Source organism: Schistocerca piceifrons, chromosome 3 (genome assembly GCF_021461385.2).
Source record: "Schistocerca piceifrons isolate TAMUIC-IGC-003096 chromosome 3, iqSchPice1.1, whole genome shotgun sequence".
Classification (NCBI taxonomy): Eukaryota; Metazoa; Arthropoda; class Insecta; order Orthoptera; family Acrididae; genus Schistocerca; species Schistocerca piceifrons.
The window spans coordinates 435,361,255-435,377,822 of record NC_060140.1 but is presented as its reverse complement, the minus strand read 5'-3'; the positions used below and the strand labels follow the sequence as shown (position 1 = coordinate 435,377,822).

The window sequence follows — 16,568 nt, the reverse complement described above, 5'->3', positions numbered from 1 at the left end:
ACATGACAGTCCGTCGCTTTGGGGGAGGAGGAATTTTCTGGCATAACCACAAGCACCAGCACGAAGATGAAGAACGTAAGAGCATGAAGGCTGTGAGACGACGTCAGCCAATAGCACCCAGACTAGGGCAGCACCACAATAGAAGCAGTCTGTAGCCGAAGAGAATATAAGCGTCACTCCTGCCAGCCTTGGCCGCACAGTGGAAGACAGACAGTAGTAGATCTGGGACTAAAAGAGGCCATTGAAGAGTGTCACCCTAATTGTTATACTGAGACTTGTGCCATAAATCAATCGCTTACCTGAACAATGTACACAGCAAACGACATTGATTATTTGCATGGCGCCCATCGTTTGCGACACATACTTGTAAATCAAAGTTAAGCATTGTCAATCTATTTTAGTGTAATAGAAACCATTAATGTGATTTCCTTGAATTGTTGTTTAGCTACCCATGAAAGCAGCAAACTTTAGGCACCCCAAAAGAGATGAGTGCGCAGGACCCTACACGAGGAATGGAATGTTCTGTGGCGGTAAAGATAATGCTTGTAATATATTCTACCTAGGACTAACAGTTGAAGAAATGTTGTTCATTGTAGGTTGCCACAGAGGAATAAAGCTTCTAGTTGGCATTAGAAAACTGCAATTTGTGTGTGCACGTAGGTGGGGTAGGAGTCAGCGAACGGATAGCAGTCGGGAAGATCAAAGCGCACCAAAAAGAAATGAGAGAGCTCAAAGCGGTCGTGAGGAGACAATTTTGTTTCCTGGAAGCAGAGAACAAGTGGATGGGCATTTCCAAGTGCAGCCGTAATACCTCTTTGTTGGATCTATGGCAACAAACGTTCCAACGGAGGAGAGACATGACAAGAAAAGGGGAGGAGGGAAAAACTAAAGGGATGTCACCTTAGTGGCTGCTGAGTGCCAGTTTTTGAAGACTCACTTCTACAGGACGCAGAGGCTGAAGGATACTGGTCCATGAGATCTACAGAGGTGTCGGCATTCTCCCTCTGTCAAACTGCGGAGTCCAGGGCAGAAAAATGGTTGGCGGTGTGCGCCGGCAACATAGAGATCAGCCAGGTATCACGTGGCAACAGTGTTGAAGAGGATCTCTTAGTCTGTGAAGGTGAAGACAGTTTGCCTTTTGGAGCCTTTCCACTTGGCAGAGGAAGACTCAGATGTGTCTTGGCGGGAGGGATGTAAAAAGTCTTCTTGAGAGTATTCCTTCTGTCATTTTTGGCCTGCCAGTTCTGTAGCAGGTGCCTTTGCCCTGTGAGGTGAAAGTTTGGTGGCTTGTCGCACAGCTGGAGGAGGGGACGGGGTTGCTACCATGACAATGGGTGATTTTACAATCACAGTGCTGAATTTGAGGTCGCATGTCTGCGTGGCCATGTGATTCATGAAATGAGATGTAGCAAGAACAGTACTGTCTTGTGGGCAGTAGGATAAGGCACCATTTCCTTCACCCAGATCTCCCGAATGACCCACTCATCGAGATACATAGGACAATCTCAGACGGAGGCTGCACGGTCGCCATTGCAATTGATACAGTGGGGAGAAATAGGCGGACAATTGCCCCCGTGAGCAGCCCTACCACAGGTTACACAACTGAAGGGGTTTCAACAAGACATTCAAGTGTGGTTATAACAGTGACACTGGTAGCAGCACGACGGGTTCAGAATGTGTGGTCAGCCTGTGATAACTTCATAGCCTGCTTGGATCTCGGATGGATGCACCACTCCATCAAAAGTGAGGAAAAAAGTAAGTGTGGGCACTAAGGATACATCTAGCATTTTTATCACCCGATGGATTGCAATGATGCCCTGATCATAGAGGTACGTTTGGATTTGTGCCTCGGTCAGACCATCGAGCAGCCCAATGTAAATAACACCACGAGAAGAATTCAGCATTTGATGGGCGTTGACATGAACAGGACAGTCATGGAGGAGCGAAGCTACATGCAGTAGTTGTGCTTGAGAACAGAAGTAGTCTTCAAAAACAAAGTTCCATTGCGCAAACAAGAGCAGGATTTCACAGGGCTGGCAATTGCATCATCTCCTTTCTGAATAATAAATGGATTTAGCGTGGCAAAGGACTGACAGGCTTCAGTACGTGCAACCATGAGGAACCGTGGTGCAGCTGGAAGGGTCTTTGAATCATCAGCCTCATTCCATTGACTTTAAGTAAATGTTTATGGTGAAGATGATGATTGGTTCATTGTGAGAAAATCCGCCATGATTTCCAGCATCTCTGATGGTGCGCCCCTTCCAACTGGGCACCCCCCTCAGTGGAGGCGCACTTACTTTAGGTGATTGTTCACACCTCAGGTCACACCTGACAGAGGGACCAACTGGCAAACCTACCTGTTGACCCAGGGCTGGGAATTACACATTACCCAGTCACCTGTTATGCGTCAGATGCATGGGCCATCCTTCAGGAGCACATTGGGGGGAAGAAGAAAAAGATGAACCTCAAACACCAAAGCAAAGGAGGGATAGGAACCAGGGAATGAAGAAAGAAACAAAGAACGAAAAAACAGTGGAGGGTCTGTTCTGCTGTCAGGCTACTGAAATTGCACAACTTATGCTAATTAACTGATATCTAATTGCTATTTTTATGAAAAATGTTCTTTTTATTTCTAATTACTGCACAAGTAAGTTTAGTTTACATTGCAAATATAAGTCCTTAATTACTGATATATTATGAGATTGTTTAAATTTTTAAAAGAATTCCAAATTAAATTCTTTTTCATCCTTATTTATTTTACTATTCACAGAAATGTTTATGTTTAAAATTTTGGAAGGACTGGGAATCAAAACTGCAGCACACAAATGGTAGGCAAGTATTCTACCACACAGCTGTATGACCTATGGAGAAAAATTGATCTTGCTTTAACATATTAAAGATGGCCCGAAAACTTCGAAGTCGATTTTCTCAAGAATTTTTGAGATTCCCACTGAACTATTTTGGGGAATTAATATTTTTGTTCTGAACTTCAAGTACTATAAATATAAAAATTTCAAAAATCAGTTTCCCGTGTGGTCCCCTTGTAAGATAGGATAACAGTATAGTTACATTTTCCAATTGGAACCAATGTCCAGAAACTCCTAACCACCAACTGGAAGTCTTATCATTGGCCACACACAATAGGACTCAACGGCATTGCGTGGTTTCACTTTGAGGATATGAATAACAGAAGTGCATGTTTGGTGGTTGTTTTGCTCATTTGGTCTCTGGAGCTGTGGGTTGCTAGAATTTGCACAGTGCTTCATCAGCTTACAGCAGGAATCTTAGAGCTATTGCTTGCTATTGAGTTTTGGATGGTAGTAAGTGAGAGAGGAATTGAGGAACAGGTGAAGTGGCTGCCACTCTGGTGAAAAAAGACTGAAATAAATTCATTAGAGTCAGAAATTGTGAAACTATGAATGGAGAGAGAGACCAGGAAAATGTAGTAAAACCATTTAGCTACACATCGAAGCTAAGTGTTAATGGGATGAAGTACTAGTAGGAGGATTTTCAAGGTTCATTAAAATGCTAAGAAACTTGTGAAGCAGGAACAGTGAAGGTAAAGAAAAGGAATGGGAGGAGCACAATATACAAGGAATAAAATGCGAGACTGCCAAGTTCCACTGATGCGTACAAATTACAGGCAAGAATATTTAAAAAAAAAAAAAAAAAAAGCTTGGTGATCTTCTGTATGGGTAAACTGAAGTCTATATGAAAACATGGAGACTAGCCAACACTTATGGAAGGACATCGTGGTAAGAATGCAGAAACAGCAGCAAAATGCACAGCAAAAACATTTTCAACAAATGCTTGTGGCCAGAACATAGTCACCAAACAAGAGTTTCCAGAAATCGCAGACACTGAGATTCCACAGCACATGCACTGTGGTGAAAAGGCTGAAGCCAAATTTAAAGCAGAATCTAGTAATTGGAAGACTTGGAAGATGAATATGAAATTAACAGGGCACTGGCAGTGGCAAAATATATACATCTTCCAAAAATAAAATCTCTTTTTGGATATGAGGAATTTAACACGCACGAGAAAAATACAAAAATCATGAATTGGTTACAAAATATGACAACAACCCCCACACACAAGTGTATGAAAATACATTATCCATACAAGAACTGAATAAAATCTTGCCAATTTTCTTTAATACCAAAACTGCGGTAACTGCAGAAGAAACACATTCACTAGAATCTCACTGACAATCTGGAGTTTATATACATACCCCCCCCCCCCCCACACACACACACACACATACACAGGGAGGTTTACTTTCTTTCTCCTTTTAATGTTCTTAGAACATAGAAAAATAGATGTAATTTATTAATTATAAAAACTGTTATTTGGCCGTTTATGAAACAAGCCCAACAACTGCACAAGATGTTAAGTAGCATAAAAAAGCCTACCCTTTCTCTGGATGCAGTGCAATACTTCGTGGCTTTTCACCCTTTCCTTTGATGACAAAGCCCACTTTCGAAGCATTATCAAGCCGTGTAACATTTATAACATCAGCCATAGCACATGACCAGTAGAGCAATCTGCGATAGGGGTCCACTGCTAAGTCATAAGGGTGACGTTCGCTGCTCGCACTCACAAACACGGATGCATGTGTACCGTTGTCAAAAGCTCGTTTCACTGACTGTGTTCGTCCATCAACCTAGAACAAGAAAGCTCTCCATTACAGTCTTGTATGAATGGGTACAATAATTCCTAGCATTTTTTTCAGAATCTAAATTTTTTCTTCCTTTATACATCTACTTTCATCTGCAGATAATTTATGCTTTTTTTTTATAGGAACCATTAAAAATACATACTACAGGAAGGAAAAGTGTGTTCAAAATTAACTCACAATTAAATATATGTAAACAACATTTCTACTTATCTAGCAGAGAGAGGCACACACAGCTAATCACACAATTGTTATTTTTGGAACTGGTGTGCCTCCTCCTGGCAAAAAGACAGTAAAGATTTGAGAAAACAGTACCTCATGTCAAAGAAAGTTCAGTAGGGAGAGAAGAGAGATAAAACAACAAGTTTTTGCTTTTCTTATCCCCTTCTCCCCTTCATTGTCAGTGCTATTATTTTCCTATATTTTAACTTTTTTGTCTCTTTCATGCATTTTTTTTTCTTCCCCATTTCTGGCTGGTTCTTGACCAATATTTCCAGCTCTTCCTCCTTCGATTTTCCTGCTGCACTTTTTTTTACTCATGTACATCTACATTTACATCTCTGTACATTCTCTGTAAGCCACTGTACGGTGCAAGATGGAGTAAATCATGTACTACTACTAGTAATTTCCTTTCCTGCCCAACTCTTTAACAGAGTGAGGGGAAAATAACTTTTTACAAGCCTCTGTATATTCTCTTATTTCTCTCATCTTATCTTCACAGTCCTTGCGTGAAAGTAGGCTGATGGCAATAGAATCACTCTGCAGTCTACCTCAAGTGGTGTATCTCTACATTTGCTCAATAACAAGTTCACAAAGCATCTACATAATACTTTCATGCGGACTTAACCTACTAGTAACAAATCTACCAGCAAGCCTCTGAACTGCTTCAACATCTTCCTTCAAGTCTGACCAAATGAGAGCCCAACACTCAATCATTAGTCAAGAATGCGTCGCACTAGTTTTCTATAAGCCATCTTCTTTATAGATGAGCTACACTTTCCCAAAATTCTCCCAATAAAATGAAGTTGAGCATTCTTCTTCCCTACTACCAATCTGACATGGTCATTCCATTTCGTATCATTTTGCAATATTATGCCCAGATATTTAACTGACATGACTGTGTCAACAGCATGCTACTAATGCTGTATTTGAATGTTATAGGATTGTTTTTCCTAGTTATCCACATTAACTTAGACTTTTCTACATTTAGAACAAGCTGCCATTCATCACACCAACTAGAAATTTTGTCTAGGTCATGCAGTACTTCGTATAAAGAACAGAAAATCTAAGATGGAAAGTAACAATAGTATGAAAAGGATAGTTGCTACTTACCAAATGGCAGAGATGTTAAGTCACAGGTAGGCACAACAAAAAGACTGTCAGAAAGTGAGCTTTCGGACTTAAGCCCTCTGACAGAAATAGACACCACACGCGCACATGCGCACGTACACACACAAATGTATTTGAATTTTTTTTTGCTTGTTGGCTGAAAGCTCACTTTTTTACAGTCTTTTTGTTGTGCCTATCTGTGAATCAGCACCTCCACTATGTGATGTGTAGCAACTATCCTTTCCATAATGTTATTATCCTCTTACAGCCGCTCGACGACAAACCTTTCCCTATACCCAGTGTCATCAGCAAACAACTGTAAATCGCTGCTCACTCTGCCTGTTAGATATTTATGTACACAGTCAATGAAAGCAGTCCTATCACACTTCCCTAGGGCATTCCTGGTGATATCCTTGTTTCTGATGAATACTCACTGTAGAGGACAATATATTGGGTTCTATTTGCTAAGAAGTCTTTGAGCTACTTGTATATCTGGGAACCAAATCCGTATGCTCAGACCTTCATCAAGGTCTTCAGTGGGGCACCTAAACTTCTATTACTGTTTGATCTTTAAACTATCCTCTCTAGCACCCTTTCAAGTTTGAAAGCTTCTATGTTGATAGGTTTTTATTGTTAACATCTTGCTGCTATGCCCAGCAGTTTCTCCCTTGACCCAGGGTCCTTGGTGACTAAACCTCACAGCTGTATTTCCTCACAGGCATGCTTCCTTCTTCTCTCTCTCTCTCTCTCTCTCTCTCTCTCTCTCTCAAGATTTTGTCTATAATAACTATTTCTGGTTATATCTGTATGGGACTGATCAATGTAATTTTTATTTTGTATAATTTATTAAGAAGCATCTTAAAAAAACTGAAATATATACCTACTTACACTTTCACACAGTTGAAGATGTTTATTAAGAAAAAAAGGTGAAACACACATGACAAAATATGAATCACATTCACTCAGTTGCACATACATGTTAGCCTCAAAGTCTATAATACATTATTAACAGCAATTAAATATCAACAAGATTAAAGATTTTTGCACCTATTTAATCATACAAAGCAAGAAAGTTACTCACCCAATATAAGAACTGTGTTTTTGGATCAAATTCAACAGCCCGTACACTTTTCAGGTTCTGAATGGGTAAAACTAAAGATGGGCAGTCAGTTGTATTTGGTATCAGACGACTCAAAGTATTCTTCTGACTATACAGCAGGAATGATTGTGGTGCTGTAAGAACAATTACAATTAATTAAATGTTCACTGAAGAAGACTGCAAACATTTCATGTTAATACACTTCCACATACCAGAGCATGTCTTGTTGTCTGCATTAAGGACATAATGTGTGGGGCAAGCACAATGTAGAGTTGTTGCTTGGCCCACGCTAGGTGTAAAAGCTGGAACAGCAAGACATAAATGAGAGCATCCACCATTGTTTATCTCACACTGATTCCAACCCCACTGTCTTGATGTATGGAATATGGACATATCAGTGACATCTCCCAGACGTTCTTGTACTACAGACCGATTCTGGCCATTTGTCTTATTGGCTCGCTCAATGTGTAATGTTTTCAGGTCTGTCCAATAGATATAATCCTGGCGGCAAAAATACACAAAGTAAAAAATTATGACACTTTAACAACAGAAAATGGTTTATAAGACTGCTGTCATGTATGAATGGTTCTTCAGTGGACAGTTTATTAAGCTTAGTGATTATTCATTATGTAGGAAAGTTTTTGTAGAATGTAAATACTTTAGTATTAAAGGAGACCACTCACGAAAAACAAGGAGCACTGAGTTGTCGTGGCTCAGAGGGAGGCAGATGGTTTGCTATCTAGGAACGCAGGGGAGGAATGGCAGGTATATTGGTTGGCACAACTGTAGCAGCTGGTGGGAAGCAGTAAGAAGACTGAGGAAGTTGAAACTGTTGGGTCGGGAGGGAGGGGGGGGGGGGGGGGGGGGGGCAGGGACAGTGGGTTACCCAGCATTGAGGTCATGATGTGATGATTATGGGTGCGAAGGTTCAGAGAAGCTAGTGGTGGAGGGAAGGATTCAGATGGCTCGGGTTGTGAAGCAGCCACTGAGAATGAGCATGTTATGCTCAACTGCATGTTGTGCCACCGAGTGGTCAACTTTGTTCTTGACAACATTTTGGCAGTGGCCAATTCATCCAGGTCGACAGCTGGTTGGTAGTCATACCAATGTAAAAAGCTGTGCAGGGTTTGCAGCAGAGTTGGCGTATGACATGACTGCTTTCACAGGTGGCGCGGCCTCTGATGGCACAGGATAAGCCTTTGCTAGGACTGGAGTAGGAGGTGCAGTCTGGGTGGATTGGAATTGTCTTGTCCCTTGGTTTCCCACAGGGATATGACCTCTGTGGAAATGGGTTGTGGGTGGGAGTGACGTAGTGATGGACTAAGGTGTTGTGCAGATTGGATGGATAACAAACACCAATTTAGGAGAGGTTGGAAGGATCTTGTATAGGCTGTCATTCGTTTCAGGTCAGGATGAGAGATAAAACGCTGGAAAACAATATGGTTCAGTTGTTCCAGTCTAGAGTGATACTAGATGATGAGTGGGTGCAAATCTTTGTAGCTGATTCTTGGGGTGGGGGTGGGGGTGGGGGGTGTGGGGTGGGGGTGATGAGATTACTGGACTGTATGAGGATATGGCACAGGAAATCTGTATGTGGGCTAGGTCTGGGAGGTATTGCCTGTCTCCCTCCTCACACCAACAACACCTTACACACCAAACTTATACATGCTCCCAAAATCGACAAACCCAATCCTGGATGTCCCATTGTAGCTTGCTATTGTGTTCCCAGTGAAAGATTTTCCACTCTTGTTGACCAACACCTCTAATCAATTGTCCAAAACCTAGCTTCTTGCATCAAAGATACTACCTACTTCCTTCACCGACTTTCCACAGACCAACCCCTTTACCTCCTGGATCCCTACTCATCACTGCTAGTGCCACTTCCCTATACATCAATACTCATCATGCTTTGCCACTATCTAGCACTACCTCTCCCAGTGTCCTACAGATTCTAAACCAACCACATCACTCCTTATACACCTTACTAACTATATCCTGACCCACAACTACTTTTCCTTTGAAGGAAAAGTTTACAAACAAATCTGCAGCACAGCTGTGGGCACTCGCATGGCAACCTCCAATGCCAACCTGTTTATGGACCATGTAGAGGAAACCTTCCTAGCCTCCCAAAACTTCCAATCCCTAGTCTAGTTAAGGTTCATTAATAATATATTCATGATCCAGAGTCAGGGTCGAGATACCCTATCCACATTCCTTCACAACCTCAACATGTTATCTTCTTCCACCCGTTTCACCTAACCAACGGGCCACCTTCCTGGATGTTCACTTCCACCTCTCTGATGGCTCCATCCACACCTCTGTACATATTAATGGTTGGTGGTTACAAACAGCACCTACATTTTGACAGCTGCCATCCCTTCCGCACCAAAAAATCCCTCCCACACAGCCTAGCCACCCGGGGACAACGTATCTGCAGTGATGAGAACTCCCCTTGACTATATCCTGAAGGCCTCACAAAGGCCTTCAGTGACAGGAAATATGCCCAAAACCTAGTCCACAAACAGATTTCCCATGCCACATCCTCACACACCCCCAGTCCTCCCACCAACCCAAAACCAACTACAAAGGAGTGCCCCTCTCACCACTCAATATCACCCAGAACTGGAACAACTAAACATATTCTTTGCCAGGGCTTTGATTATCTCTCATCCTGGCCTGAAATTAGGGACTTACTACCCAGGATCCTTCCCACCCCTCCTAAAGTTGTGCTCCATCATCCACTCAACCTACACAATATCCTACTCCACCGATATACCACTCCTACTCCCTAACCCTTACCACAGAGGTCATAGCCCTGAGGCAGACCAAGATGCCAAACCTGCCATATCGACTGACCCAGCACTTTGTACTCTAGTCCTGTGATAGGCTTATCCTCTCCTATCAGAGACTGGGGCATCTGTGAAAGCAGCCATGTTATATACCAACTCTGCTGCAAACACTGCAAAGCTTCTTACATTGGTACGACTGACAGCTAGCTGTCCACCAGTACAAAGGGCCAAGACCAAACTGTTGCCAAACACAAAGTCGACCACCTGGTGGCACAACATGCTGCTGCTCCACAACCCAAGTCATCTGGACCCTTCCCTCCACCACCACTCCTCTGAACTACATAGATGGGAGTTATCCTTACAACACATTCTCCACTCCTGTAATCATCCTGGTCCCAATCTGAGGTAACCCACTGACCCCGCACCCTCCTCCAACACATTTCCCTTCCTCTACCACATCGCATCCGCACAATTCAGATATCCACATTACTTCAGTGTGTGCCACTTCCCATTAGCCACTATAATCGTGCCAGCCCATATACCTTCCACCCCTCCCTCCCACATTCCCAGTCAGCAAATCGGGTGCCTCCCTCCAAGCCGCTAGCAGTCCACCTCCAGATCCTCTCCCTGTACCCACTCCAACTGACACTAAACCCACCACAACCAGACCACTTGCCAAAAAATAATGCTGGTTCTGTTAGTCCAGAGGGAGGGGGGGGGGTGTTTTTTATAGTTCATTAAAGGATAACTTCGAAAGCTAGCAAAGGTTTCTTTCTTTTGTATGTGCCTGCTGACAAGTCAAGGCTTCTGTTTTTCGGTAAATGAGGTCCCTTAACACAGTTCAGTCAATGGTCTCCCTTAATCCAAAAGTATTTAATGCTTATTCACATTGTTTCACTTACCTGATACTGTGTTATTCCTTTGGGGTGATCAATATCTTTTCCAATAACTTGGATTCTGTTCTGACCTTCTAAGTCTGTGCTTTCAATAGATGACGGATTAAGCTGAGTCCAGTAAATACGGCGTTGAACATAATCAATAGTAAGACCTTTCACGTCACCAACTTCTGATATCAGAACAGTACGTTTTGATCCATCTAATGCTGCTCTTTCAATTACACCAAAAGTAACCCAGTCACACCAATACATATACCTGTAAATCGAACATCATTCTATTAAAAAATTATGTGGTTCTCATTAATTTATAAATGAAGTAACAATCATATTGCCAACAATGAGTCATGCAATTACGGAGACAATTTCTTTAATATTATATTCTGACAATTTATGTCATGGCATGTATCTACTACTCCTTTTGCTCTGGTGCTCGCTAGTACAATGTGTTGGCTGTTACAGAAAAAGTGTAAGATTTTGGTTAAACTTACGATAATGGAAGTTATACAGTACATCATGACTGCCCTCTAAATACATCAGATGTATTAATATGATTTCAGTCAGTAATTCAATGACTCACAATTACATACACTCTCACATACTGATTAACACACACTTAAAACACAAAAATGAGGGCAGGTTACCACTCGTCAGCAGATACCGTTGGCACAATAGCACAATCCAAGCCTATTTCCATTTCTGATCTAGAATTACTGAAAACTTTGACAATGTTCCAGCAATGTTTTTGTTATTATACAAAATCAATGAATGACATTAGATATTATAACTTAATTTTATATTTTTATATAATTAATAGTAATTAAAAATTAAGAAGCAGGAGACTGCAATGGGCTGGACATGTGGCTAGAACGGAAAACAGAATCACCAAGAAAGCATTTGAAGGAACACTCTAGGCAACAAGACCATTGGGCTGACCTCGTACAAGGTGGAAAGATGACATAGGGAAGGACATCGTAGCATTAGGAATTTCCACAGGGTGGAGAGAGACTGTGAGAGATAGAAGGTGGTGGAAGCCGATCGCTGATGCAGTGCCTGGTCTACAGGGCCTGTGGTTTCTGAGAAGAAGAAGAAGTAATATTATTGCATCAGAAAGTGGGGTATATACCTAAAAATTAGGTCTCATCAAAAAAATTGCTTAGGTGAGTGGATATTAGAGAAAAATAGTTGAAGGTTTTTCAAAAGTAAGAGGTAAAGATGTGTAACATGATGCTAAAGTTAACATTAACACTATTTCTAGCTAACAATATCCAGGAAACTAAATTCCAATCTCACCCATCACGTGGATTCAGTGCAAGGCTCCGAGGTTCACCCAAGCCTTCCCATAACAATACTTTACGGGACCGGCCATCAAGCCTTGCGACTTCTATCCTCTTGCTGCCTGTATCACTCCAATAAAGATTGTGTGCAACCCAGTCAACAGCCATGCCTTTTCAAGAGAAAAACAAAATACACCATATTTCATTATGGATCATAAACAACATATGAATTCATTATGGAATAGGGAAGTGATGAAGGGAAGTACAGTGGCAATTTTTTGACAGTATTGTGCACCTGTCACTACATTTGATTTTTAGATTATCACATATACTGGGAGGGAAAACAGTATATACATAAGTTAACAAAAATTAATTCACATTCACATCAAATGTAAACGAACCACAGAACTGCAGCTCACAACAGCGAGGTTAAGTGTTATTTTTATTGTTTTAGATTCTACCTTGACCTAATGCTCTTTTAAATAATATGATAATTTTGTCATTGTGGTAGCAAAATATATAACATACAGTTGTATAAACCACTCTTACTTTGTAACATGATAATGCAGAGGTTACAAAATAAGGAAAATAACTTTCAAAAAGATTAAATTAACTGACAATTAACAGCTATGAAGTTAAATTTCACTAAAATTCTCTTTTCATAACATGAAGACATTAACAACACAAGCACTGAAACTGAGGAATGCAAAACAGCAACCCGATTCTCACTGTGATCTTTACCTTCTGAACAGCTGAGAGCTAAAAACTGGTAAAACTGAAGTCTATAAACTCTTTCACTGTATCCTCTTTCTACCACCCTCCTCTTTTTAATGTCTTGTTTCAGATCATATCAATTAAAGCAAGTTCTTCAATTAGAACACCATTATACTCCAGTACCTTTTCTTAAGGAATTCAGAATTACCAATAAAGAGTAATGTGAACGGAGGGGGGAAAAACTGCTCACCTTCAGGAGAGTCCAATCCAAACTCCACAATTTTTTCTACATTTGATCCATTCATGAATGACCTGGTGATTGTTTTTGCTTTGACATCTGTCCAATAGATACGGTTATCATTTATGTCAAAATCCAAGGCACTGAGGGAAAAAAATGTGTGTTATGCAGCAAATGCTAAAATCAATAATCACTTACACTTCCTCATAACAAAAACTTTCTTGAATACCTTGCATCCTTAATGCCAGTAACTGGTATGTTTACCACATTATTGTTGTTCTCAATGCTTATTCTTCCTATATTTTCTTTACGAACAAACAATAAGAATGCTTCTGGAATAACGCATGTCCTGTTGTCTGTAGCCAGTTCATAACCTGCAAAATATGATTTCATTTTTGTAAGTGCTATTGATTTCCTTTAAGAGACACCCAAAATTGGGCTGAAGTATACGAAGGGAAACAACTAGCTTGTGTCACTATCGTGTATTCCATTTTCTATTAACCCTTTCACTGCAACTCATGTGCTCTATGCATTCCATGCGAAGGCACCTTTTGTTATGGCTGTACTGCTCACCAAACGCTTGTGCCTGCGCTGAGGAAAGGGGTTCTGGCTGATATGAAATATGTATTATCCGATTTTTTGAAATCTATTTGGTGAAAAAATTTGATATTTGCATAGCTTGCAGTCTGATATCTTCAACTGATAAAGAACTGAATTTATTTTCCATTATCCATTTTACTTGTATGGTTTAAGATAAATATTCAAAACTTTTTTATTCACTGAGATATGGAAGTAACTCATCTGCGGCAGTGAGAGATTGGTGACTCAGGACATGTACAAATGTCTATAACACTGTAGAAAAACCTAAGCATCATGCATATACACATCCACAACACTTGAGGAATGGCATAACAGGTCGTTTGTACATGCCCGCAGTAGTGAAAGGGTTAATAGGTGAAGAACTATACCTCCCCCACAGTTTTGTCTGGAAACAGAAATGTATGTTAATGTAGCAAAGAGAGAGAGAGGGAGCTATTCTTGTTGGTCTGGAGCATATATCATTTCTCATCACATCTTTCTTGGGAGTCCTCTCTCATATTTGGTTCTTTACCATGACATGACATACAATTTGATAAGCTCAGTGCATTTGAAAGTACTTGCAAGTTTTCATCATACCATGTCTTTGTCAAGTAGTTTGATTTTTCCCACACTAAAGACACCTATTTTGCATAACAGAATCTGTATATACTTAGAGAATCTCATGTCTTAGAGATAAAGTTACTGACCATGTTCTTTTATTTTTATATTTATTGACACAATCATATGAGCATTTGTAATGCAATTATCAGTTTTGGCTAGTCAGGAGTCGTCTTCATACTATCAACAGATCAAAAAGGACACAAATAATCATTATATAACAGGTGAAGGCTGTCAAATAATTACCTGTGTAATGATAAAAAGACAATAAAATCATACTTAAAGGAATATGCTGCAATTGGTTTCCTTTGAAATGTCAATAACACTGAAAGCAACGGTAGATAGGGTGCAAGATTTTGTCTAATTGCAAAAGGAAGATATCATTCTGCCTACAAAACCTCAATTGCTACTTACTGCTGGCTTCAGTACTATTGACAATGCAACAGAAACTGCTAGCAGCACAAACCTTTAGATATGATTTTATTGTTTTTATATCACACTGATAACTACCAGTCAGATTTTATAGATAATACAATGATTCTTGTGTCCTCTTTTTATCTACTGACTGTCAAAGATGACCACTGAATGAACAACTAAAACTGGTAACAGCATTTTGAAATTCTCTTGAGATTCTGGCAAAAAAACTAAATAACTAATAAAAACAACAAATAAGGGGACCAAACAATAAATAGGCATTAAAAAAGTCGGCTGTGTTTCTTAATACTGTTCTGGGCTTCTATATCAGCATTGTTTTGCTATGTGTTTTCTGGAGGTAATGCATGGCTGTTTTGTACATGTAAGTGCAGACTATGCTGTACTACATTAAAAAGCCATTTAATTTGGAACTGTAATAGAAACAGACTGAAAATACCACGTTTATTCTCTGAAATTTCCTAATATTTTATGGAAATAAACTGTACTCAAAACAATGTGTTTCTGATAAATCTTTAATGCTTTGGTAGCTCTAAGCATGGCATTTTCTTAGCATATATATTACTGTACAAAAGCCACCAAATAATCACACTTTAGCTGCAAAATGATGGAATCAAATGTTGCATCAAAATAAGATCTGCATTAATAATTAGCACTGCAACTGACTGGACTATGAAGAGACAAACAATTATTTGACCACAGCAGAGATCTTAAACTTCATAATCACACATGTATAGCTGTGTCAATTCACATAATATCACAGATCGCCATTCAAACAAAGCCTGCATTTGTATGAGAACAAGATTATTGAGTCCTTAACCGTGAAACTTCATGCAGATTAAAACTGTCTGCAGGATAAGGATTCAATGCTGAACCCATGCCTATCTCAGGGAGCTGGTCTGTGCTGGATTCCAAACACAGCACAGTTTTAATCTGTCAGGATGTTTCATCACAATATGTATTTGTTGCAGACAATTTCAGACAATTTCAAGTTTTTAAAATGCAAATCAGAATAAAAAATTTTGAATACTGACCAATTGGAAACCAGTTATGATAAATTCTACTATTATTAAATAATTTAAGTTAAATAAATAATATTCATCATCTTATTCACTTTACTTACCCATTTTACATGCACAAATATAGTCATTTCCTGGTCTGTTAAGGCACAGCTGATCACAACCACCATTATCTTTTGCACACGGGTTTGTTCCCTTCACTACACCAAGGCGTATAACTTTTAGGCCCATAACATTTGGTAACTGATCTGCAATCAGTTTGCGTTCATTTCCAGTTATTTTGTTCACCCGCTCAATTGACCTTCGCTGCCAATCGGTCCAATAAAGATAATCTCCAAGAAGACTCAAGCCAAATGGATGTGGCAAGTTGTCACTAATAATCTCTCGCCTATCACTTCCATCCATATTTGCCACCTGAAATGATAAGATTAATTATACATTGCTAAACAAAGATAAAAGAATTATCACTTTTTTAAGTATTATTTTACATAAGAGCAGCTTCTTATTGTTCTAAAATACACAGGAATGCTCAAAAGCAATGCCTCTGAACATTTTATGTGAAAGCTCTTAATGCCTATTAAATAAAATAAACATTATTAATATTCTACATTTTTAGTCTTCATGTTAACACATTTGAATCTTCTGCTACTAGATGGCTCTGAATTTTAGAGTTTAACATGGCAGTGTGTAACCTAATTATGTCGGTGCATTAGAAACAGCATGCTGGAACCAAGTTTTGAATGCCAAGAGTTCATCCAAACAGGGACCACCTTCTCCTTCAGCACAACAATGCCAAACCACACGAGTGCTGTGACATCTACAACAATCCGATGACTTGGTTCACTGTCATCAACCATTCTCTACACAGTCCAAACTTGGTCCCATTCGATTTTCATCTACATCCAA

General features: G+C 39.9%; 1 protein-coding gene across 1 annotated transcript in view; it reads right to left on the bottom strand.

The window, feature by feature from the left end:
• Positions 1-16,568, bottom strand: part of LOC124788219 (low-density lipoprotein receptor-related protein 6) — a 326,785-nt gene that overhangs the window by 27,861 nt on the left and 282,356 nt on the right. The window contains exons 10-17 of the mRNA XM_047255400.1: positions 15,767-16,076; positions 13,244-13,388; positions 13,027-13,157; positions 12,079-12,232; positions 10,795-11,044; positions 7,316-7,604; positions 7,086-7,237; positions 4,413-4,663 (exon numbers count right to left, since the gene is read on the bottom strand). Coding sequence (XP_047111356.1) covers positions 4,413-4,663; positions 7,086-7,237; positions 7,316-7,604; positions 10,795-11,044; positions 12,079-12,232; positions 13,027-13,157; positions 13,244-13,388; positions 15,767-16,076 — 1,682 coding nt within the window. The remainder of the gene's footprint in view (positions 1-4,412; positions 4,664-7,085; positions 7,238-7,315; positions 7,605-10,794; positions 11,045-12,078; positions 12,233-13,026; positions 13,158-13,243; positions 13,389-15,766; positions 16,077-16,568) is intronic.